The 24,307-nt window shown below is 40.0% G+C and overlaps 1 protein-coding gene and 1 pseudogene across 4 annotated transcripts in view; one reads left to right on the top strand and one right to left on the bottom strand.

The window, feature by feature from the left end:
* PTGR2 (prostaglandin reductase 2) overlaps positions 1 to 21,779 on the top strand; it is a 28,645-nt gene extending 6,866 nt beyond the window's left edge. For all 4 annotated transcript variants that reach the window (XM_046007969.1, XM_046007966.1, XM_046007967.1 and 1 more), the window contains exons 3-10: positions 1,678 to 1,796; positions 11,174 to 11,365; positions 14,223 to 14,393; positions 15,224 to 15,433; positions 16,545 to 16,666; positions 17,769 to 17,856; positions 19,803 to 19,842; positions 21,557 to 21,779. In XM_046007969.1, coding sequence (XP_045863925.1) covers positions 1,678 to 1,796; positions 11,174 to 11,365; positions 14,223 to 14,393; positions 15,224 to 15,433; positions 16,545 to 16,666; positions 17,769 to 17,856; positions 19,803 to 19,842; positions 21,557 to 21,633 — 1,019 coding nt within the window. In that variant the 3' untranslated portion in view covers positions 21,634 to 21,779. The remainder of the gene's footprint in view (positions 1 to 1,677; positions 1,797 to 11,173; positions 11,366 to 14,222; positions 14,394 to 15,223; positions 15,434 to 16,544; positions 16,667 to 17,768; positions 17,857 to 19,802; positions 19,843 to 21,556) is intronic.
* Positions 7,500 to 8,269, bottom strand: LOC123943731 (annotated as a pseudogene).
* Positions 21,780 to 24,307: the final 2,528 nt, after the last annotated feature.

Raw genomic sequence — 24,307 nt, 5'->3', positions numbered from 1 at the left:
ACCTATCAAGGCTATTTGTTGAAGAAAAAAAGATATTTTGGAATTATTATATTTAAGAGGCTATATTATAAATATGGATGGCTTTTTTTTTTCTTTGTAGCATACATCGTCGATTCTTTTTTTTTTTTAAAGATTTTATTTATTTATTTGACAGACAGAGATCACAAGTAGGCAGAGGCAGGCAGAGAGAGGAGGAAGCAGGCTCCCTGCTGAGCAGGGAGCCCCATGCGGGGCTCGATCCCAGGACCTGGGATCATGACCTGGGCTAAAGGCAGAGGCTTTAACCCACTGAGCCGCCCAGGCACCCCTACATCGTCGGTTCTTAAAATTTGCCTTTCAGTGAAAAGCACTGACCTATGTCTGTGCTGAGATTTAACCTGAATCATAGAAACTTAGGTGTGGAAATAACCTGGTTTGGGCTGGAGGTTTGGGCGCATGCTGCTTTGATTTTATGTTTAGTGTGTGGCCTGGGGAAATCACTTACCTTGTCTGTTTTTTTTGCCCCCACTTATTTTCTGACTTCAGTTTTAGTAAAGTGAGTTGTTAGATTAAAATATTTACATCTATTCCCACCTTACACATTTGATGATTTAATCAATAGAGAAAGTTTGCCTATGTTAAACATAACTGAATAAGAATACACTTTTAGTGATGGCATTTTTTGCTTATAAATTTTTCTTTTCAAACTTCAAATTTTCTAATTTTCAAGCTTTATTTATTTATTTATTTATTTTAAAGTTGGCTCCACACCCAGTGTGGAGCTTGAACCCACAATCTTGAGATCAAGAGTTGCATGCTCTGCTAACTGAGCCAGCCAGGTGCCCCAAGACTTTACTTTTTTAAAAAATTGCATTCATTCAAGTTTCCATTTCTTCTTAAAATGAGGAAGGAATGTTTACCATTTATTTTGGCTGATGTGGTGTTTCTACTACCTTATAAATTTTGAATTTTCCATAATTTATTACTTTTTTTTTTTTTAAGATTTTATTTATTTATTTATTTGACAAGACAGAGATCACAAGTAGGCAGAGAGGCAGGTAGAAAGAGAGAGGAGGAAGCAGGCTCCCCACTGAGCAGAGAGCCCGATACGGGGCTCAATCCCAGGACCCTGGGATCATGACCTGAGCCGAAGGCAGAGGCTTTAACCCACTGAGCCACCCAGGCGCCCCGAGTTTTCACTTTTTGAAATCCTATAATTTTAAAACAGATGAAATGATTTATCTGTAATCATCTTTAAAAAGAAAATTTGAAGTTAGCAATATTCCACAGGAACTTCTTGGGGAAAATCAAGAGCAGTTGAAACTCTTTAAAGAGGGTGCCTGGGTGGCTCAGTGGGTTATAAAGCCTCTGCCTTTGGCTCAGGTCATGATCCCAGGGTCCTGGGATCAAGTCCCACATCGGGCTCTCTGCTCCGCGAGGAGCCTGCTTCCTCCTCTCTCTCTGCCTGCCTTCCTCTCTGCCTACTTGTGATCTGTCTGTCAAATAAATAAATAAAATCTTAAAAAAAAAAAGAAACTGTTTAAAGAATTTCACTGTTACAGAGAAATTACTAAACAATATAGATTTATTCGTGTCTGTATTAAAAGGCAGTTATCTGAATCCTAGCGTTACCTTCTAAAGAATAATAATTACATGGGAAAGTAATGTTTTGATTTTATATTTTCCATAATATTTTAGGAAAAAATGGTAATCCAGTGGCAGAAAATTTCCGAGTAGAAGAAGTAAATTTATCAGATAATATCAATGAAGGACAAGTACAAGTGAGGACTCTTTATCTTTCTGTGGATCCTTACATGGTAAGAATCAGGATTTTGTGACTTGGTGAAAATTAATTTTATTTTCGTATTTTTCATGTTGCATTTGAATATTGTGCAATCCTTATGATTAATAAACATTTGAGCAATTATATCTTGATACCTGGGAATTACAGATTGCCTTTGCTATTCACTAGTGTTCTGAAGGAATGTTGTAGAAGAATGTTTTCATAATAGTAGTACATGTGGTTAATCAGGTTTTCAAATGTCCAGATCACTTCCCAGTAGTAAATAAAGCTTGAAGATAGTAGATTAAGATTGGAAATTCTCTCAGATTGATCGAGTTTACAATGCAGGCTCTGTATAAGACCTTTATGCTAGTTGGTCTCTCTCTCTCTCTTTTTTTTTAAGACTTATTTATATATCTTTAGAGCAGCGGGAAGGGGCAGAGGGAGAGGGAGAGAGAAATTCAAGCGGATTTGAGATTGAGGCCTGACACGGGGCTCAGTCTCATGACCCTGTGATCACAATCTGAGCAAAAACCGAGAGTCGGACGCTTAACCAGCTGCGCTGCCCAGGTACCCCTCCAGTTGATCTGGTTTTGAAGGAACAACTCATTTTTACAGAAAGGAGATTTGTTGAAAGATACTGTTTAGGACTACAGCTGAGAAGCCCTCAGGCACATGGACTTAGACTCAATACAGAAATAGTTTTTGCTTCTCCTTTTCCTACACAAACGCTTTTTATTTCATTTTCTTGCCCGATTAGCACCTCCAGTACCGTGTTACATGGAAGCGGTGAGAGTGGGATCTTTCTCTTGTTCCGAGATCTGACGGAGAAAGCATTCAGTTTTTTACCACTAAGTATGATGCGGGATTTGGTAGTTGCCCTTTATCAGGCTGAGGAGATTTCCTCCTGGTACTGATTTGGTTCCTGGTTTGTTGAATGTTTTTATCATAAAGGGATTTTGTTTAGGGGCGCCTGGGTGGCTCAGTGGGTTAAGCCGCTGCCTTCGGCTTGGGTCATGATCTCAGGGTCCTGGGATAGAGTCCTGCATCAGGCTTTCTGCTCAGCAGGGAGTTGGCTTCCCCCCCCCCCCGCCTGCTTCTCCATCTACTTGTGATCTCTCTCTGTCAAATAAATAAATAAAATCTTAAAAAAAAAAGGGATTTTGTTTATTGTGATAAGATACATATAACAAAATATGCCATTTTAACAATTTTCAATGTATAATACAGCAACATTAGGAACATTCACAATGTTGTGCAGCTACCACTTTCCATTTCCAGAAATTTTTCATCTTCTAAAACAGAAATTCTGTGCCCATTAAATAATAAAGTCCTCCTTACTCCTTCCCCCCAGTAGCAGTTTTAGATTTTGTCATATGCATTTTCTGTTTCTCTTGAGATGTTCTTGGGGTTTTTGCTTTTTAATCTATTGAAATGTTTTATTACATTAATTAATTTTTAGATGTTAAATCACTCTTGTATTCTTCAAATAAATGACATTTGTCTCAGATGCATAATTCCTTGATATGTTGTTGGATTTATTTATTTATTAAAGATTTTACTTATTTATTTGAGAGAGCGAGAGACAGGTGGTGAGAGAGATCACAGGCAAGGAGAAGAGGGAAAAGCAGGTCCCCTGCTGAGCAGGGAGCCTGACTCAGGGCTTGATTCCAGGGCCCTGGGATCATGACCTGAGCAAAAGGCAGATGCTCAACCAACTGAGCCACCCAGGTGCTCCTGGGATTTATTCTTTTTTTGAGATTTATTTATTTATTTATTTGAGAGAGAGAAAGAGTGTGTGTGTGTGTGCGTGCGCGCGCACAGATGGAAGGAGGAGCAGAGGGAGAGGGACAAGCAGACTCCATGCTGAGTGAGGAGACCCATGTGGGGCTTGATTTGGGTGACTGACCCACCTATGTGCCCCGATATGTTATCAGATTTTGTTTGCTACTATTTTGTTGATTTTTTTTTCATCCATAAGGTTATGAGACTATATTCATGGTCTCTTGTTTTCTTGTGATGTGTTTGCCTGACTTTGGTATTAGAGTAATTTGGGCCTCAGAATGGGTTGGGAAATGTTCCCTCCTGTTCTTTTTTTTTTTTTAACTTTTTTTTAAAGAGATTTTATTTATTTATTTGAAAGAGAGAGAGATCACAAGTAGGCAGAGAGAGGGAGACACAGGCTCCCCCCCACTGAGCAGAGAGCCCGATGCGGAACTTGATCCCAGGACCCTGAGACCATGACCTGAGCCGAAGGCAGAGGCCCAACCCACTGAGCCACCCAGGCGCCCTATTCTTTTTTTAAAGATTTTATTTATTTACTTGACAGAGAGGGATCACAAGTAGGCAGAGAGGTAGGCGTTGGGGGGGTGGTGGTGGAAAGCAGGCTCCCCGCTGAGCAGAGAGCCCAACGTGGGTCTTGATCCCAGGACCCTGAGATCATGACCTGAGCTGAAGGCCGAGGCTTAACCCACTGAGCCACCCAGGTGCCCCTGTTCCCTCCTGTTCTATTTTTGGAAGAGTTTGTGAAGAATTGGTATGCTTAAAAAGACTGGTAGAATTCACCAATGAAGCTGTCTGGCCCGGGCTTTTCTTTTTGGAGAGTTTTAAAATTACTAGTTCAATATCTTCATTTATTTTAGGTCTACTAGGATTTTCTCTTTCTTCTTGAGTCAGCTTCAGTAGTTTGTGTCTTTCTGGGAATTTGTCCATTTCATCTAAGTTGTGTAATTTATTGGCATACAGTTCTTAGTACTTCCTTATAATCCTTTTATTTCTGAAAGGTAGTAATACCCTTTCTTTCATTCCTGATTTTAGTAATTTAAAGATTTTTTAAAAATTTATTTATTTGGGAGAGAGAGAGAGAGAATGAGAGAGTGAGAGAGAGAGAGAGAGAGAGAGAGCATGAGAGGAGAGAGGTCAGAGGGAGAAGCAGACTCCCTGCCGAGCAGGGAGCCGGATGTGGGACTCGATCCTGGGACTCCAGGATCATGACCTGAGCTGAAGGCAGTTTCCTAACCAACTGAGCCACCCGGGCGCCCCTGATTTTAGTAATTTAAGTCTTGTCTATTTTTTTCTTGGTCAGTTTAGCTAAAACACTGTCAATTTGTTAACTTTTCGAAGGAACAACTTTTGGTTTTGTTGATAATTCTGTATTTTTTCTTATTGTCTATTTCATTAATCTCTGTCCTTTGTACTAGTTTTACAGCTTCTTTTATTTAAGTAAAATAAAAGGAAATCAGGATAGCTTATTCAATAAACTGTTGAATCAGTTGACTATATACTTTTGGGAAAAAATTACATTTTTAGCTCAACTCTTCACTAGAATAAATTCCAAGAGATATTAAAAAATTAAAGAAAAAAATAAAACTATAAAGGGGCACCTAGGTGACTCAGTTATTAAGCATCTGACTCTTGATTTCAGGTCATGTATTGCCTCTGCACTGGGCATAGAGCCTGCTTAAAATTCTTTCTCCCCCTCTGCTCTCCCCCCACACCGCCCTCCCAGCGCATCTTGAACTCTCTAAGAGATATATGTATATGTCTGGGTAAACAATTGAATGATGTTGGGGAGTGAAAGACTTTATAAGAATGACAGTAAACCCAGCTAATATGAAGAAACATGCCTGATGAATATGACCATTTGAAAAACACTGTCTGGGGCACCTGGGTGGCTCAGTTGGTTGAGCGACTGCCTTTGGCTTGGGTCATGATCCTGGAGTCCTGGGATCGAGTCCCACATTAGGCTCCCTGCTCGGTGGGGAGTCTTCTTCTCCCGCTGACCTCTCTCCTCTCATTCTTTCTCTCTCTCTCTCAAATAAATAAAATCTTAAAAAAAAAAACAACAAAAAAACCACTGTCTTTTGTAAAACATAATAAAATAGCATGTACAAAATCAAAAGATAAATGGCAAACAGAAACATTTGCAATATAAATAGGAAAAAAAGATGATAATGATTGACATTCAGAAAGCTCCTATACATTAGTCTGTGAAAAGTAGAAAGTTGGCCAAAGAAACAAATAGGCAATTTTATAATCTTTCTGTATTACTGTTTCTGTACTGTCTGCTTGCCTCCTCCTTTTGGCTTTTAAAGTGCCGTAGTAAAGGGTAAAGAAAATCCTGCCTTACCTCTCTCGGGCTTCATTTACAGTGGATGCCCAATGGCCGTGCCATTTTCTGCCAGCAGAGTCGTAGCTTTGGGAAGGCTCCTCTTCTCTCTGATCCAGGGGTACAATTCAGCCTCTTTCAATGACACAAATCACACTTGATTGTACTAACAGTGGAAAGCAATTTGATGACTTCATTCAGGATTCTCCTCTGGTGTAGGAAGAAATTTTTCTTTGTGGACTAGGGAAATGAGGTGGTGATTGGTCTAGGATATTCTAAATAGACATATGTTCAAGTTGATACAGAGGGTTAAATTAGGTCACTGATTTCCCATAGACCTAAAGATGCTCCACCTTTCAGTGGCAGTTAAGACAAGCTCAGTCAAGCTGTGGCCCTTGAACTCTAGACTGTGCTAAGCAAATCATGTCAGGAGAATAATTACCATTTTTCAGGAGCAAAATGACAGTGTGCTATTTAGTACTTAGAGTCAATTCTTGATGATGATTGGCTTGGATTTCTTAAGACTTAAATACTTTCAATAGATAAGACATAGCTCAGAGCACTAAGGATTATATATGCCCTGATGAACAAAATGGAAAGCATATCATTGAAGCCCAGGATAATAAGTACAAGTAAATTAAGAGAAAAAAAAATTCATCAAAGTAAAGCCAAGGTTCAAGGTTAGAAGGGTTTTAAAAATCAAGCAGAGCAGGGGCGCCTGGGTGGCTCAGTGGGTTGGGCCTCTGTCTCCGGCTCAGGTCATGATCTCAGGGTCCTGGGATTTAAAGATTTTGTTTATTTATTTGACAGAGATCACAAGCGGGCAGAGAGGCAGACAGAGAGGGGGCAGGGAAGCAGGCTCCCTGCTGAGCACAGAACCCGATGCGGGCTGGATCCCAGGACCTTGGGATCATGACCTGAGCCAAAGGCAGAGACTTTAACCCACTGAGCCACCCAGGTGCTCCTGACCCAATGATTTTAGGAGAGATGATGAAACACCTAAGATTATAACATAGATTAAGTTCATGACCTCCACTTCTGAATACCCCAACCTCAAAACAACAAAAACAGAAAACCTCTGTTTCTTCCGGGGAAGTACATAGCTTTTCCATCCACTCATTTCATGCTACAAAACTGAGTTTTTCTTGAGAATTTTGTCTCTTCATTCTCAGTCAATCTCAAGTCCTGCGGGTCCTACTTCTAAGTATATCTCAGTTCAGCCAACTTCTCAGTAAACTCCAAGGACATCTCTCTAGTCCAGATCACCATTGTTTCTCTCCCAGTGGGGTATGCTTGCATACACTCCCCCTTACATGGTCTTTCACACTGCAGCCAGAATAATATTTTTACAATAGTAACTAATCATGCCACCTTTATGTTTAATGGCTTTCCTTTAGTCTTGAGATAAAGACTAACTTTCTGGACGTGGTCTAAGATGCTTCATAGTCTGGTGCCTGTTTGCCTGCCCAGCCTTACCATCCCCTACTTTACTTCTTCCCCTTGTACCCTGGCCATACTGGGCTTCTAACTTGTGTAACACACCAGTGGCCCTTTTTGCTTGAGCCTTATATTAGTCGTGTTTCTCCTTTTCTGTATTTTTTTTTTATTTGCAATTACTCTGTGCAGAATTTATTCCTGGGCCATAAGTTTTTGTTTTCTTCGGTTTCTTCTGGGATATCTTTTTCTTCTGTGCAACCTCCTCTTCTGGTTTAGGGACAGTTTGTTCTTTTTCAGGAGGGATCGTCTCGATGTGGCAGGGAGAGCTCGTGTGTGGGTTCATCTCACCAGGAGTCCTGTAAGTTCTATGCTGCATCTTGGGGGCTTTGCTCACCTGGTTGGGCTCAATGACCAGAGAATTGACATCTAAACCCTTACGTGCAGAATTACTCCCTGCATTGTTAAGCATGTGTAGTAAAAATGCATCACTCTTCTTGGGCCACCAACCCCATGTCCAGCCCCACTCTGTAGCCTGGACACACCTACCAGCTCCACCACTGTAGCGACAAAATGGCCGACCCGGCTTCAGCAAAGTGACATCTTTTGGATACTTGGTGGCTTTTCAGATATGCATATGCTTGATGGCCTTGGTGGTTTCATGTGTGTTCTTAAAGTGAACATGGAGATTTGAACTTCTTTTTTTTTTTTTTAATATTTTTAATTTATTTTATTTGACAGAGAGAGGTCACAAGTAGGCAGAGAGGCAGGCAGAGAGAGAGGGAGAAACAGGCTCCCCACTGAGCAGAGAGCCCGATGCAGGGCTCGATCCCAGGACCCTGAGATCATGACCTGAGCTGAAGGCAGAGGCTTAAACCACTGAGCCACCCAGGCGCCCTGAGATTTGAACCTCTTGATTTGCCTGATTTTGTGGCCTCTTTTGGGTCAAGCAAATAGCAAACCATTTTCAGAGGTCACCTCAGGCTGCTTAGGGGAAGAGCCCTTTTCTGTATTTTTTAATGCTTTCATATCTTAGGGGTCTTCCCAATCATGGAGAGACTGGCCCTACCAGCATATTTTTAGAGATAACAAACATCTTGCCTGGAACATAGCAACCACCTCCTTCGTCTAACTCTTACACACCAAGCTAATATTTTCCCTGGCCCAAATCCCCAAAGGGTCAGGTGCCAGACAACGAGGGACCACCCCTATAATCAGAGCCCACAGAAATTTTCCAACTGTCTAATCCTGAACTTACTCAAGTTTTTCCAGTCTCTCTTGCCTGTTTCTTCCCCCCTGAAACCACAGTGAAAGACTCTGGGCCATTTAAAAAAAACAAAAACAAACAAACAAAACCCCTGGGCCATCCTGTCCTGTTGCTGCTTTTTCTTCCTCATTAACTCTAGTGCTTCCCCGTGTGGCCCTGTGTGATATGGTGTGCTCCTCCTCTTGGGAATTATAAGTGATAAACTCTTCCTTCAAGGCAGTTGGCCCCATGTCTGTTTGACTATACCTGACTAAAAATCCCGAGTACAAATTAAAACAAGGCTACATGCATATTCTCCCTCTGTCTTCCTCTCTCCCTGGCCAACTCCTGTTACTCCCTCAAAGCCTGCATTAAAAGGATTTGCTTTGTTAAATTACCTTGAACCCTCGGACTAGTCCTCTCTCTGTTACATTTTCTCAAAACAGGACCTTGATCTATAGCATTTATCCTAGTTGTAATGAAGAATTACTGGGGTAGGGGCGCCTGGGTGGCTCAGTGGGTTAGGGCCTCTGCCTTCGGCTCGGGTCATGATCCCAGGGTCCTGGGATCGAGCCCCGCATCGGGCTCTCTGCTCGGCAGGGAGCCTGCTTCCTCCTCTCTCCCTGCCTCTCTGCCTGCTTGTGATCTCTGTCAAGTAAATAAATAAAATCTTAAAAAAAAAAAAAAAGAATTACTGGGGTAGTTATTAGATGTCTGTCTTTCCTCCTTTTTTTTTCTTTTTAAAAAATATTTTATTTATTTATTTGTCAGGGAGAGAGAGAGAGAGCACAAGCAGGGGGAGCAGCAGGCAGAGGGAGAAGCAGGCTCCCGGCTGAGTAAGGAGCTTGATGTGGGACTTGATCCCAAGACCCTCGGTTCATGACCTGAGGTGAAGGTAGACGCTTAACCAACTGAGCCTCCCAGGCATTGCGATGTCTGTCTTTCCTAATAAAGATTAGACTTATGGAGGCAGAGCTCTTATTTATCACTATATCTCCAGTCAGTAGCATGGTGTTAATATTAAGTACTAGTGAAAGGAATGAGGGAAGAAAATCATCTTGGTTGCTTTTACTAGACATTGTTCTTAAAAAAAATATATTCAAGTTCATAACTAATTTTAATCACCAGTGTACACAGTATTAAATGGTTGTATTTAATGTATATATACTACTTTGATTTGATATTTAAGTGACTTTATATCCATACTTAGATATGAAAAACCAGTCCAAATATCATTATTTTGGTGGTTATATAATATTCTATTGTGCTGACATCATTTGCTTACCTCTGGAGAATTAATTACTTGCTCCTGTTTTCTCTGTTAGCCTCTTTTAAGAGGTCCTCGGGGGGCACCTGGCTGGCTCAGTTAGTAAAGCATGTGATTCTTGATCTTGGGGATGTTAGTTCGAGCCCCACTTTGGGTGTAGAGATTACTTTAAAAAATAAAAGCAAAAAAAAAAAAAGCACAAATTACCTTAAAAAAGGAGAGAAAGAGAAGGTCAGGTCCTTGGTCTGGCAGTATTCAGTGGCTGTTGCATTTGCTTTCTATGAATATTTGGGAGGGGGACACTAGCAGAAGTGTAGTAAGTATATTGTCATAAAAGTTTCTGCCTCAGTTTCCCGTTTGGTCCTTCTCCCTGGTGAATTGAACTAAACCACATGAGGCGCCTTAATGTGGTACCCATCTATCTTTACAATCTCCCACACTGCCTCTACACCTAGGCCTTCATGAGTGGGTAAGAGTGAGCCACAGAGAAGAAGAGAGTCTTAACTGCTTCTCAGAAATATCTTTAGCTCTAGTCCTGTGGAAAGGTGTGGTGCTTCTGTGATATTTTGTCTTCGTAGAATAAAGACAACATCTACCTGAGGTTAGGAGGTATAATGTAATGCTTGGTCTGAACTTGTAATGAACAACCGTGTAAAAATTGTTTCGTTTCTTCTTGGCTTATTTCCATGGAGGAAGCAGAATCACTAGGTCAGGAGAAGTGAGTAGTAATATGGTCTATATGTTGCCGGTTTGTTTTCTAGAAAAAAGGTAAAGTTTTATAATAGCAACATGTAAGTATATGTAATTTGCCACAATCCATTGAAAGCACTGATGCAGTATTTTGTATTATGTTTGCTAGTGTAATGTAATAGTACCCACTTTAATTGTTTAAAAATTTAACAACTTTGTTGAAGTATAATTCATCTGTCGTACAGTTTATACATTTAAAGTGTACAATTCAGGGGCATCTGCCTGGCTCAGTCAGAAGAGCATGCAATTCTTGATCCGGGGGTCATGAGTTCAAGCCCCACGATGGGTGTCGAGATTACTAAAAATAAGTAAATAAGTAAATAAACTTAAAAAAAAATAAAGTGTACTATTCAGTGGTTTTTAGTCTGTTCACAAAGTTGTGGGCCTTTCTAATTAATACTTCTTTACTGATTAGAGAGGGGATACATCCCTTTTTCAGGATAAAAAATAACAGAAAGGAAGACAGAATTTAAGGTAAGTATAATTTGTTTGACTAAGACTTAATTTGACATTACTGACTATATACCTTTCTTTTAGTCATGAGGTAGATTAATAAACTGGCCGGTATTGCCAGGCAGAATTACTGTAATCGTTTTTCTCTTTTAGCGTTGCAGAATGAATGAAGACACTGGTACTGATTACATAAGACCTTGGGAGCTGTCTCAGGTGGTTGATGGTGGAGGTATTGGGATTGTCGAAGAAAGCAAACACATTAATCTTACCAAAGGCGATTTTGTCACTTCCTTTTATTGGCCCTGGCAAACCAAGGTTATTCTGGATGGAAATAGCCTAGAAAAGGTGATGTATAATATGCAATATCTGGATTCTCTCCCCCCCCCACCCCCGTTTAATTTTTACTTTGTGCATTTGGCATTCAGTTTGTTATCAGGGAAGAATAATAAAAGCACATATTTTCTTTTAGATAGCTTCCAAAATGTGGAAAACCTTTGTTTCTTTTCCACTGTTGGCCGTAACTATATGACAGTTCTTAGATTATTAGCGGATGGTGGTGTTTTCTGTATTTTATTTCTCAAATTTTGCAACTATAAAATAAAACCTGAATTGTAAGCATCAAAAAATATTTTATGCCAATGGGGCGCCTGGGTGGCTCAGTGGGTTAAAGCCTCTGCCTTCGACTCAGGTCATGATCCCAGGTCCTGGGATCGAGCCCCGCATCTGGCTGTCTGCTCCGCAGGGAGCCTGCTTCCTCCGCTCTCTATGCCTGCCTCTTTGCCTGCTTGTGATCCCTCTCTCTGTCAAATAAATAAAACCTTTTAAAAAAATAAAATATTTTATGCCAAGAACCAGCAGGCCCCTTAGAGTTGTGTGCTTTAAAGCTTCCTGAGAAATTGCCATTTAACTTAAGTGCATTTGGTTTGTTCTTGAAATGACTTTTTCTATCAAAGTCCTGAGTTCAGTCTCTGCTCTTACTTGAATCATGTGAAATTACCAATATTTGTCTGTTTTTCCCTATGAAACCTGGTACCTTCATGTAATTCAACCTAATATATGTCATCAGGGAAGTTACTTCATGCCTCTGGCCCTTAGCTTCCGCATGTGGAAGAAGAAAATAGTGTAGCTCTCTCACAGACGAGTGTGGACATTAAGTGCTATGAGAAATATGACTAGGACTTTCTTAAAAGTTTTATACAATTTTAGTACTTTTTTAAAAAGAGTTTTTAATTTTTTAAATTTGAGAGGGAGAGCACAAGCAGGGCAGGGTAGGGGCACAGGGAGAGGGAGAAGGAGAAGCAGGGAGTCTGCTTTCTGAGTATTGTTGACTTTCACATCTCAGTTACCTTTATGTATACAGTAGATTTAACTGGTAGTCGTTTAAGACTGCTGAGTACAAACTGCCATTTTATTTGTTCATGACAAATCAAATCAAATTTATGACAAATCAAATCAAAATCAAAGTACAAATCAAATTAAGGTAGTGAATCAATTATTTTTGGTGGATAATTAAATTTTTACCAAAGTTATTAAATTCCTTAAAATATTATTATAAAATTTTTATGGTAGGGAGTCTTTCCATATCATTTCTTTTTATCCAATTCCCCCTAACTTTACAGATAAGAAAACAGACACAGAGAATGTAGAAGTATAATTAACTATTGATACGGCCTGGTAAGCATATAAACATAAAATGCTAAAAAGATGAAAGTCCTCATTTTATTCTGTAATTAAACTAAAAGAAGTTATATTTTATGGTACATTTTAAGCATCAACAATGAGAACTCTTGGGGTTTGAGCTGATTTTTTTTTAAAGATTTTATTTATTTATTTGAGGGAGAGTACAAGCAGGGGGAAGAGGAGAGGGAGAGGGAGAAGCAGGCTCCCCACCAAGCAAGGAGCTCAATGCAGGACTCCATCCCAGGACCCCGGGATCATGACCTCAGCCAAAGGCAGTCGCTTCACTGACTGAGCCCCCTAGGTGCCCCTGAACTGATTTTTTTTTTTTAAGATTTTATTTATTTATTTGACAGAGATCACAAGTAGGCAGAGAGGCAGGCAGAGAGAGAGGAGGAAGCAGGCTCCCTGCCGAGAAGAGAGCCCAATGTGGAGCTTGATCCTGGGACCCTGGGATCATGACCTGAGCCGAAGGCAGAGGCTTTAACCCACTGAGCCACCCAGGTGCCCCCCCCCCGAACTGATTTTTATATAGATAAATGCTTGCTTTGGAATTCTCAGAGATTTTATTTATTTATTTGTTTATTTTTTCTCAGAGATTTTAAAACCTTCCAATTCTGCCTAATGTTTTCCCCTTAAATATTTCTTCTCTAATTTTTATATACTTGGGGGCACTGATGAGAAAGAATGCTTAGTGTCTTTCACGTGGGAATTCCTTAAAGTTTTTGTTTGTTTGTTTTGCCATAAAGAGAAGTAATATTCAGGGCGCCTGGGTGGCTCAGTGGGTTAAGCCGCTGCCTTCAGCTCAGGTCATGATCTCAGGATCCTGGGATCGAGTCCCACATTGGGCTCTCTGCTCAGCGGAAAGCCTGCTTCCCTTCCTCTCTCTCTGCCTGCCTCTCTTGTGATTTCTCTCTGTCAAATAAATAAATAAAATCTTAAAAAAAAAAAAAAGAGAAGTAATATTCATTTCTTTTTTACTTTGTACAAGTAAATTATAGAATTTTAGCAAGACTGAAGAATGGCTGACTGTTCTAGAAACCATATTGGGTTGTTTATTAGTCTGCCTGGAATGCCATTACAAAATACCATAGACTGGGTGGCTTAAATGACAGAAATTTATTTTCTCACAGTTCTGGAGGCTGAAAGTCTGAGATCTAGGTGCTGGAAAATTTGGTTTATAGTGAAGCCTCTCTTCCTGGCTTGCAGTTGGCTGCCTTTTTGCTGTGTCCTCACAGGACATTCAGCCTTTCATTTGTGTACATGCAGAGAAAGAGGTCTGGTGTCTCTTCCTTCCTCTTACTAGGAAACAAGTCCTTTTGGATTAGGGTCCCTTCTTTAGGACCTTATTTAACTTTAATTATCTCCCTAAAGGTCCTGTCTCCAAATATAGTTACATTAAGGGTTAAGTCGTCAACATAAGAATCTGGGGGGACACAACAGTCCATAACAGGTTGTCTCTACATTGTTGACTTAAAACAGGAATTCCTAGTATTATTTTTTAAAGTTACATGTTTTATCTTAGGTGGACCCACAACTTGTGGACGGACACCTTTCATACTTTCTTGGAGCTATAGGTATGCCTGGTTTGACTTCCTTGATTGGGATACAGGAGAAAGGTCACATAACTGCTGGATCTAATCAGACAATGGTTGTTAGTGGAGCTGCTGGTGCTTGTGGATCCTTGGCCGGGCAGGTAAAATTTCTAAGAATTAATCTGACTTTCTAAAATAAGTGGTCATAATCAAATTTCTGGATACATGTATATAGTTTAAAATATAAAATTGGACAAATTTATAATATTCATTTTACACATTTTGGGTAGAAATGACGTTCTTACGTGCTTAGACTGTCTTCCATAACAACAGGAAAAATGTAGATTTTTGTATCTTGTTTTCTATTAACCGAAAACAGACATGGTAAATTCTAGAGCATTGCTTTAATATGAGGAAGAAGCTCGTAGAGTACCTATCTGGAATTCATGAATTAAAAGGCAAACTCATATTTTTGAAAAGAATCTTCAAATTAGAGAGCACTTACTGGGTTCTAGAAATAGAAGGATTATGATAGAATTTTTAAGTAGATTTATGTTTTATGTTTTATGAATAACAGCCTTTATGGTGTGAAAACCATTGAAACAAAACATTTTATCATAGTAGTGATTTTAGTGCTCGCTTCGGCAGCACATATACATAGTAATGATTTTAATTCCTCAGAGGCCTGAAAAATATTGAACCGCAAGATAGTGATGTTTTGAGTCTATTTCTTTTATGAAATCAGCTTTGAATTGTGTGATTGTAACATTAAAACTAAGTCTAATGTTAGTCAATCTTCATTTTTTTAGGAGTGACCTTATATCTGGTCTCAGTTCTTTTGGTTTCAAATTCCTTTAGGCCGGCAGCTCTGTAATCAAACCTAATTGTGATGAATACTCTCATATACTTGTCGTATCTTGTGTGCTTTCACATTTTTTACACTTAGATGTGGTAACAGAAAATTGTTTAATTTTTAAAATTTCCCCCTTAGATTGGCCATTTGATGGGCTGTTCCAGAGTGGTGGGAATTTGTGGAACACAGGAGAAGTGCCTCTTTCTGACCTCAGAACTAGGCTTTGATGCTGCAGTTAATTATAAAAAGGGGAATGTCACAGAACAGCTCCGTGAATTATGCCCAGCTGGAGTGGATGTTTACTTTGACAATGTTGGTGGTGACATCAGTGATACAGTGATAAGTCAGGTTGTGTGCCGATTTGTTTGTTATAAATTTGAATACTGTATTTTATTTGATGTACTATCTTTTTACCTGATCTCGAGGAAAAAACCTCTATAAAATTCTAGGGTTTATTGTGAGAAATAGTGTGGTGGTCAGCATTGTAATTAAATGACCACAAAGCTTGCTACAGCTACTTCCATTTGCTTGCAGATTTGCACATGAATATCAGTTTCAGTTCTTTGCTAGCAATATTATATTTTTCACCTGCCATTTATTTTTGTCAAGAATTAATTGTAGGGATGCCTGGCTGGCTTGGTTGGTCAGGCATGCAACTCCTGATCTCAGGGTTGTGAGTTCTAGCCCCATCTTGGATATAGAGATTACTTAAAAATAAAATCACATTTGTATTGTTCAAATGGTGAAGTTTTTTTTTTTTTTTAATATTTTATTTATTTATTTGACAGAGAGAGAGGTCACAAGTAGGCAGAGAGGTAGGCAGAGAGAGAGGGAGAAACAGGCTCCCCACTGAGCAGAGAGCCCAATGCGGGGCTCGATCCCAGGACCCTGAGATCATGACCTGAGCCGAAGGCAGAGGCTTAAACCACTGAGCCACCCAGGCGCCCCCAAATGGTGAAGTTTTGACCCTAACTCCCTATCAGTTAACTCACAGCCATGGCCTCTGACTTTGGGTAGGGAAAGGATTTTCATAGATTACAGGTATTTATATATTTTATTGACAGTGTTATAAAATATGAACATTAGCTATTAACACCACATTGTCTTTTACTGTATGTAAAATTATGTGCAGTTGAGGTTAAATTATTTAAGTCCAAGGAAATTCTTTACTGCTACTACTAATAGGAGCAACAACAATGGCAACACAAGTGTAATTCTTTTGCACATTACCAAACTCTCATTTACCTCTATGTTCCTTTGGAAGGGACTTGCTTCCTAGCTAACTAAAACTCTTAAATACATATCAGGCGTAAATCTTCAAAGCAAAATCAATTAATTGGCACCAAATGATTAAATACAATAATCAAGGAGGCATTCATGGCACTGAAGCAGCCATAAAATGGGTAAACATAGCAAAGGCATGTATCTTAGGGTATAATCAGCAGTTTTCTCTGAACAGATGAATCGGAACAGCCATATCATCCTGTGCGGTCAAATTTCTCAGTACAACAAAGATGTGCCTTATCCTCCTCCACTACCCCCTGCCGTAGAAGCAATCCAAAAAGAAAGAAACATCACAAGGTATGGTCTCCCCTTTCCCCCTTATTACCAGATTCGTGAGTTTAAAGATAATAGAGGTATATGGAATGCATTGTTCTTCATATATAACTTTTCCTTATTTTTAAAAAAGATTTGTGTATTTTAGAGAGTGAGAAAGCATGTTTGTGCGCATGGGGGGAGGGGCAGAGGGAGGAGGGCAAGAGAAGCAGACTCCCGGCTGAGCGTGGAGCACAGTTGATCTCCTGACCCCTAGATGATGACCTGAGTCTAAATCAGCAATCAGACACTCAACCATCTGAGCCACCTAAGCACCCCTATAATTTTTTCTTATTAAATAAAGCTTGAAAATATACATTTTAAGCCAGTTCAATATTTAGGTTTTTGCGAAGTAGCTCCCTAACAGAAAACTTTCTTTCTTTTCTTTTCTCTTCTTTCTTTTTTTTTTTGGCAGAAAACTTTCTAAAAAATGCATCTGTTCTATCAGTCTTTTGCAAGTCTTTTTTTCCCAAGTGATAGAAACTCAACTCACATTGGCTTCAGTGCAAAGAAATTTATTAGCTCATGTTTCTGAGAAGTCCAGTATTAGCATTGTCTTAGATTTGGCTGGATAAAAGGTTGGCATGGTGGCATCACCACTTAGTTTTTCTCTGCCTCTGGGCTGTGCTTTATTTTGGGGTGGCTCTGTTCCCTTGCAGGCTCTCTTGCAGCACAGCAAGAGGATGACTATTACCTCTAGTCCTATACTAGTTAGTAACCCAAGCAAAAAGAGAACAGCTCTCTCCCATTTTGTTAAGTCCCAAAGCTGATACTTACTGGCTCAGACCGGCCTGGCTTTGGTCACAGGAGGGTGGGGAAAGGATATTACCCACAAAGTAAAATCACAGTGCTAATTACCAAACAGAGTTCTGGATGCCGGCCAGACAATAGAACTCCACTATACTTACACCTGTAACTATACCAAAAATAACAAAACTTGTATCTGACCAGACTGTGTGATTCAGACTGTGTGATTAAGTCCTAATGTTTGAAAGATTAACAGATATTAAAGTTCTGGAATGGTTTGGTGATGGACTATTTCACCCTCTATAATTTCTGATCATTATCCTTTTCTTCTCCACTACAGAGAAAGATTTCTGGTGTTGAACTATAAGGACAAATTTGAGTCTGGCATTCTACAGCTGAGTCAGTGGTTTAAAGAAGGAAAACTAAAGGTAGAACTTGCTTCTGTTCTTTATCGCTATCATTTATCTGCTACTTGATACCTTTTTTTTTTTTTAAGATTTTATTTATTTGACAGACAGAGATCACAAGTAGGCAGAAAGGCAGGCAGAGAGAGAGGGAGAAGCAGGCTCCCCACTGAGCAGAGAGCCCGATGCGGGGCTCAATCCCAGCACCCTGGGATCATGACCTGAGTCTAAGGCAGAGGCTTTAACCCACTGAGCCACCCAGGTGCCCCTACTTAAGATACCTTTATGTTATTTGAGTTTATGATAGCAAACATTAGCTTCATAATAAAAATTACTACAAAACTATGCTAAATGTTGTAAATTAAGTTTTACTCCCAGGTGAGTATAACCTCCTAATTGAGAAACTCTCTCTGGTTAGTCCCTTTATCTAAGATTTCATTAACCTTTACATTTCTTAGACTATATTACAAGATAAATACGTGGTTTTCCCCAAATTTTAATATTCATTACTTTAACAAATATTTATGGAATGCTACTATGTGTTAGAAGCCATGCTTTCTCAAAAATCTTATAAGCACCTCTTTGTACCCCTAACCCTCTACCACCATACTTCTTTTGTTCCTTCCCCGATATTCTGAATAATCTTGGTTGGTGGCTGAAAATCAAGAGATATTAATCTGGGGTCTAGACCCTGACCTAGGATGTTCTTGAAACTTGCAAATCATAGGCAAAGTTATATGTGTGTGTGCTTATGTTTATGTACTTTGTTTTTTGGAAAGAGGTTGTATAGTTTGTGATATTACCAATCGAAGATCAGACAATGGGAAAAGAGGATTTTATTTTTAAAAGATTTATCTACCTATTAGAGAGAGCGCATGTGCCTGTGAGCGGTGGGGAAGGGTGAGGGGAGAGAGAGAATCTGAGGTAGACTTCCCGCAGAGCCCAGAGCCTAGAGTTGATGCTAGACTCAATCCCATGACCCTGAGATCATGACCTGAGCTGAAATCAAGAGCCAGATGCTTCAATGACTGAGTCATCCATGAGCCCCAAGAGGACTTTATTTTTAAAAATCATTCTATGGGAAACTTTTCTGTGCTACCTCCAAGAAATGAAGAATGTCTATTTTTAGACAGAAAGTGCTAAATAGTATTGTTGCCCTTTGCAAAAATGAAGAATATTAAAATTGACAAAATTGACCCTGAACATCTCAGGGTTTAAAGGTGCTGACACCCTCCCCCTCCATGCAGTTGAAAATCATGGTGTATCTTTTGACTCCTCCAAAACTACTAATAGCCTACTATTGACCAGAAGCCTTACTGATAACATAAATGGTTGATTACCACATATTTTGTGTGTTATGTGTAATTTATACTGTATCCTTTTTTTTTGTTGTTTATGTATTTATTTGAGAGATAGTGAGAGAGGGAACACAAGCACGGTATTGGGGGGGGGTTGCTGGAGAGGGAGAAGCAGCTTTCCTGCTGAGCAGGGAGCCTGATGCAGGGCTCATGACCTGAGCCAAAGGCTGACCTTAATGACTGAGCCACCCAGGCACCCCTATACTGTATTCTTTATAATAAATTAGGGAAAAGAAAATGTTATTAAGAAAATCACAAGGGAAAAAAAAAAAAAAAGAATCACAAGGGAGGGGTGCCTGGGTGGTTCAGTGGGTTAATAAGCCTCTGTCTTTGGTTTGGGTGGGTCCTGGGATCAAGCCCTGCATCGGGCTCCCTTCTCTCTCTGTCTGCCTCTCTGCCTGCTTGTGATCTTTCTCTCTGTCAAATAAATAAGTAAAATCTTAAAAAGGAAAGAAAATCATAAGGGAAAATACATATATATTACTGTACTGTGTTTATAAAAAAATCTGTGTATAAATAGACATACACAGTTCAAACCCATGTTGTTCAGGGTCAACTGTAAATAGATACATTGAACTTGAGAATACTACATGTAGCTGTTTTGATTTACAGATCAGAGAGACTGTGACAAATGGATTGGAAAACATGGGAGGTAAGATGAATGTAGATTTATTTATTATATGCATGACCTTAGCATAAATACTCCCTTTTTTCCTTGAATTCTACTTCCTTGGTGTTTTTTTTTCTTTTTAAATCATTTCTTTCCTTCCTGTAAAACCATTCTGCAGGTTTACTTAAATATCTTAATCAAACTCCATTAAATTTCAGCATAGTGGTATTTAAGAAGTATTGCTTTCACATTTCAAATAATAAATGTTTCTTTGGTTTTGAAACAATTTGTGAAAAAAATGTAACAATCATGAAAGTCATTTAGCTTCTAGGTAACTTTTTCAGGTTGAATGGTTTTATTTATTTATTTATTGGGGGGCAAGCACACAAGTCAGTGAGCTTGAGGGATGGGGAAGGAGCAGAAGAATAGGGAGAAGCAGGGTCCCTGCTTAGCAGGGAGCCCCAACCTGGGCTATCCCAGGGTCCTGAGATCTTGACCTGAGTCCAGGGTAGACACTTAACCAACTGAGCCACCCAGGTGTCCCCAGGTTGAATAATTCTAAGGCATCGTTAGATTATATTAAACACTTTCAATATTTAGGTTTCTTTTTTTTCTTTTTAAGATTTTATTTATTTATTTGAAAATGAGAGTGAGCATGAGCTGTGGGGTGTGAGGAGGAGGAGAGACAGGAGAAGAGGCAGGGAGCAGGGAGCCTGCCCTTGGGGTCAGTCCCAGGACTCTGGGATCATGACCTGAGCCGAAGGCAGAAGCTTACCAACTGAGCCACCCAAGCACCCCAGATTTCTATTATCTTCAATAGTTTTTTTTTTCCTTAAACGTTTTATTTATTTATTTGACAGTCAGAAATCACAAGTAGGCAGAAAGGCAGGCAGAGAGAGAGGGGGAAGCAGGCTCCCCGCTGAGCAGGGAGCCCGATGTGGGGCTCGATCCCAGGACCCCGGGATCATGACTTGAGCTGAAGGCAGAGGCTTTAACCCACTGAGCCACCCAGGTGCCTCCTTTAATAGTTTTTTTTAAAAAAGATTTTATTTATTTATTTGAGAGAGAGAGCACAAGTAGGCAGAGCATCAGGCAGAGGGAGAGAAAGCAGGCTCTCTACTTAGCAGGGAGCCTGATGTGGGGCTCAATCCCAGAACCCTGGGATCATGACCTGAGCCAAAGGCAGCCGCTTAACTACTGAGCCACCTAGGCACCCCTATTTTTTTTCTTAAAGATTTTATGTATTTATTTGACAGATCACAAGCAGGCAGAGAGGCAGGCAGAAGAGAGAGAGGGGGAAGCAGGCTCCCCGCTAAGCAGAGAGCCTGATTCGGGGCTTGATCCCAGGACCCCGGGATCATGACCTGAGCTGAAGGCAGAGGCTTTAACCCATTGAGCCACCCATGCACCCCAGTGCCCCTATTTTTAATAGTTTTTGAAAAATTGTTTTTGCTGACATTTTATCCTCATTCTTACTTATTCTAGTCTTCAGACTCTAAACAGTCAACATTGAGGTGGATATAAACATTTCTCGTTTGGGTAAAAAGCACATTTTTAAGACATAAATTGGGTTAGTTTATCTTGTAACTTTGTCAGTGTTTCACTTGAGGCTTCTTTTCATGACAATTTCCTTCTAAATATTAAAATCATTGCAGAAATTATTCAAATTAAATGTATGTGTTTGTACTGATAAACATATATGATAGTGATATTTATGTTTTCATATAATCTAGGTTTTTTTTTTTTTCCTTTCTAGCTGCATTCCAGTCCATGATGACAGGAGGTAACATCGGAAAGCAGATAGTTTGCATTTCAGAAGAAACCTCTGTGTAATCTGTATAAGCATCTTCATCAAGGAAATAACACAGATTTTTTTTTAACTTTTTTTTTGTTAAGATTTTATTTACTTGAGAGAGATCACAAGTAGGCAGACAGGGGCAGAGAGAGAGAGGAGGAAGCACGCTCCCTACGGAGCAGAGAGCCAGACGTGGGGCTCGATCCCAGGACTCTGGGATCATGACCTGAGCTGAAGGCAGAGGCTTTAACCCACTGAGCCATCCAGGCGCCCCTTACACAAAGATTTTTATGATACATTAAAAAAAATTCTTAGAATACAGATAACTTTTTATTTAAATTGATTATTGATACTATCATCTAGTTGCATAACATAAACTTTTCCTATATCTTCAATATCATGTATGTTCTCTATGTCCAGCATGATTATTTACAGTAATAGATTGAAGTCAACATGACCTATTTTTCTTTCTTTTACTAAAGCAGACTATATTTGATATTTGATCAGATATTCTGAAACCATTGGAGATTTGATACAACTGCTTAATGGATTATACTCTATAAATCAATTTTTACAGTTAATAATTTTTATTTAAAATAGAATGCTTGAGAAGACGCATAGTACATGTATGTTGACCTGAAAATGCTTTATGTAATTCTTGAAGTGTAACTTGGTGTAAGAATAGAATTGGGATGGCTTTTCTATATTGTAGTTCCATGGAAAAGGATTGAATGGCAGAGCATATGCTGGGACTTGGAGTAATTCAGAGCTTGTGGAGCAGTTTTTAGGATAGGAGAGCAGAGGCTTTGTGTTAAGATAAATAACACGCAGTCAGGTTGATGAAGAGACTAGTTTATCATAGAGGATTATCTGTTTTGCTAAATAATTTATGTATAGCCTAAAAACACAAAAACATTGATAAAAATATGTTTGTTTTAGGGTAGCAGTTACGTACTGTCAAATAGTGTAAAGATTTTGAGGGCAAATAGGTATAAATATCACTTGAAGTTTTAGGTGATTAGAAAGATTTGGCAACTAAGCTTTAGAAAATGACAGGACTGACTGAGCAAATTAACAAATGGTTGTAAACATGAATGTACAATATCGAATGTACCTCTAAATAAGAGGGTTTGCTTCATGATTATAATCAACCCTTTACAACAATAAAATTGAGGATATTTTTCAAGTGTTGTGCTGGTTTCTGATCACCGTTTTCACCCTGCTATATACTTTTGTCTGCAACATTTGAATCTTTTTTTTTTTTTTAAGATTTTATTTATTTATTTGACAGAGAGAAATCACAAGAGAGGCAGGCAGAGAGAGAGGAAGGGAAGCAGGCTCTCCGCTAAGCAGAGAGCCCGACGTGGGACTCGATCCCAGGACCTTGAGATCATGACCTGAGCCTAAGGCAGCAGCTTAACCCACTGAGCCACCCAGGCGCCCCTGTCTGCAACATTTGTAGGAAGTAGATTCAGACTGTTAGTAATCAGTCACTCCAGTTGACCTCTGTCCTTTTTTTTTTTTTAAATAAAGATTTTACTTATTTATTGGAGAGAGAGTGAGAACGAGAGAGAAAGAGAGAGCACACAGAGGGAAAGGGAGACAGAAAAGCAGAGTCCCCGCTGAGCAGGGAGGCAAGGCTGGGCTCCATTCCAGGACTCTGGGATCATGACCTGTGCCAAAGGCAGACGCTTAACTGACTGAGCCACCCAGGCGCCCGTCAGTGTCCTCTTCTTGCTTTATGTACCTTTCCTGGACCTTTCATCTCCAGAGAGCCCTTCATCTGTGGTCTGTATGTTGGTAACTCCCAAACTTGCATCTCTATTTCTGACCTCTTACTTGAGCTTAGGACCTCCTAAGTAAAATATCCTGTTGGCATCTGGGATAAACTGTTTTATCTAAAGAGGAATTACCTTTTACATATTTCTACTTTGTTTTTAACTCACCATTGTTTGCGCACCCAAACTAATACTCTCTCACTCATTCAGGTGCCTGTCATCAAGGCTCGTGTTTCATCTTGAAAATGCCTTTCTTAGAGAACTGAGAGCTTTAATTCCCACTGCCACTGTCTTAGTTGAGTTCCTCGTCCTGTGGCACACAGCAAGTATTTAAAAAGTAGTAACTTCAAAAAGTCTCAACCGCATAAATCTCTAACATGTAGCATCCAGCCTGGAACTCAAGTGTGTTCTAGTCCCCAGTGTGGGTATTCGAGAGCTCTTTCAGTCCTAATACAGGGAACCCAGACTCTAGGGAGTTCATTTTACAAGAAAAGTTGTACACCTGAGTTTAATTCTTACCCCGTCCCGATTGCGGCGCAGAACTAGATTCTGCAAGTTCTTTCTCAGTGAAGCTTTGAGGTCCTCTTCAGTGCGAACGTCGATAAATGTTTGAGTAGGTCTCTCTTTCTCCATGGCCCCCATTGTAACTAGTTCTCATCTCAGCTGACAGGAAAAAATACCCCATCTGCTGCTGCGAGGAAGCCGTGACGTCACGGCTGGAACGAACTGACCCGGTTTTTCGGGTTTCGCAGACGGCGGGGCCCCAAGTGATGGAATGAACAGGAGACGGTAGACCACAGCTCCGGGGGTACAGGGGCCCAGCCTTGCCTGACCCCCGCCCGCCCTGGCCTCTACGCCTAGGGCTGAACCCGGTTCGGGCTGAGGAGCCGAGTCCAACCTGCGGCGAGCGAGTGGGTGTGAGCGTTGGGGGCCG

This window comes from Meles meles, chromosome 6 (genome assembly GCF_922984935.1).
Source record: "Meles meles chromosome 6, mMelMel3.1 paternal haplotype, whole genome shotgun sequence".
Taxonomy (NCBI): domain Eukaryota; kingdom Metazoa; phylum Chordata; class Mammalia; order Carnivora; family Mustelidae; genus Meles; species Meles meles.
The sequence above is the reverse complement of the archived record's forward strand: the minus strand, read 5'-3'. Positions and strand labels throughout refer to the sequence as shown.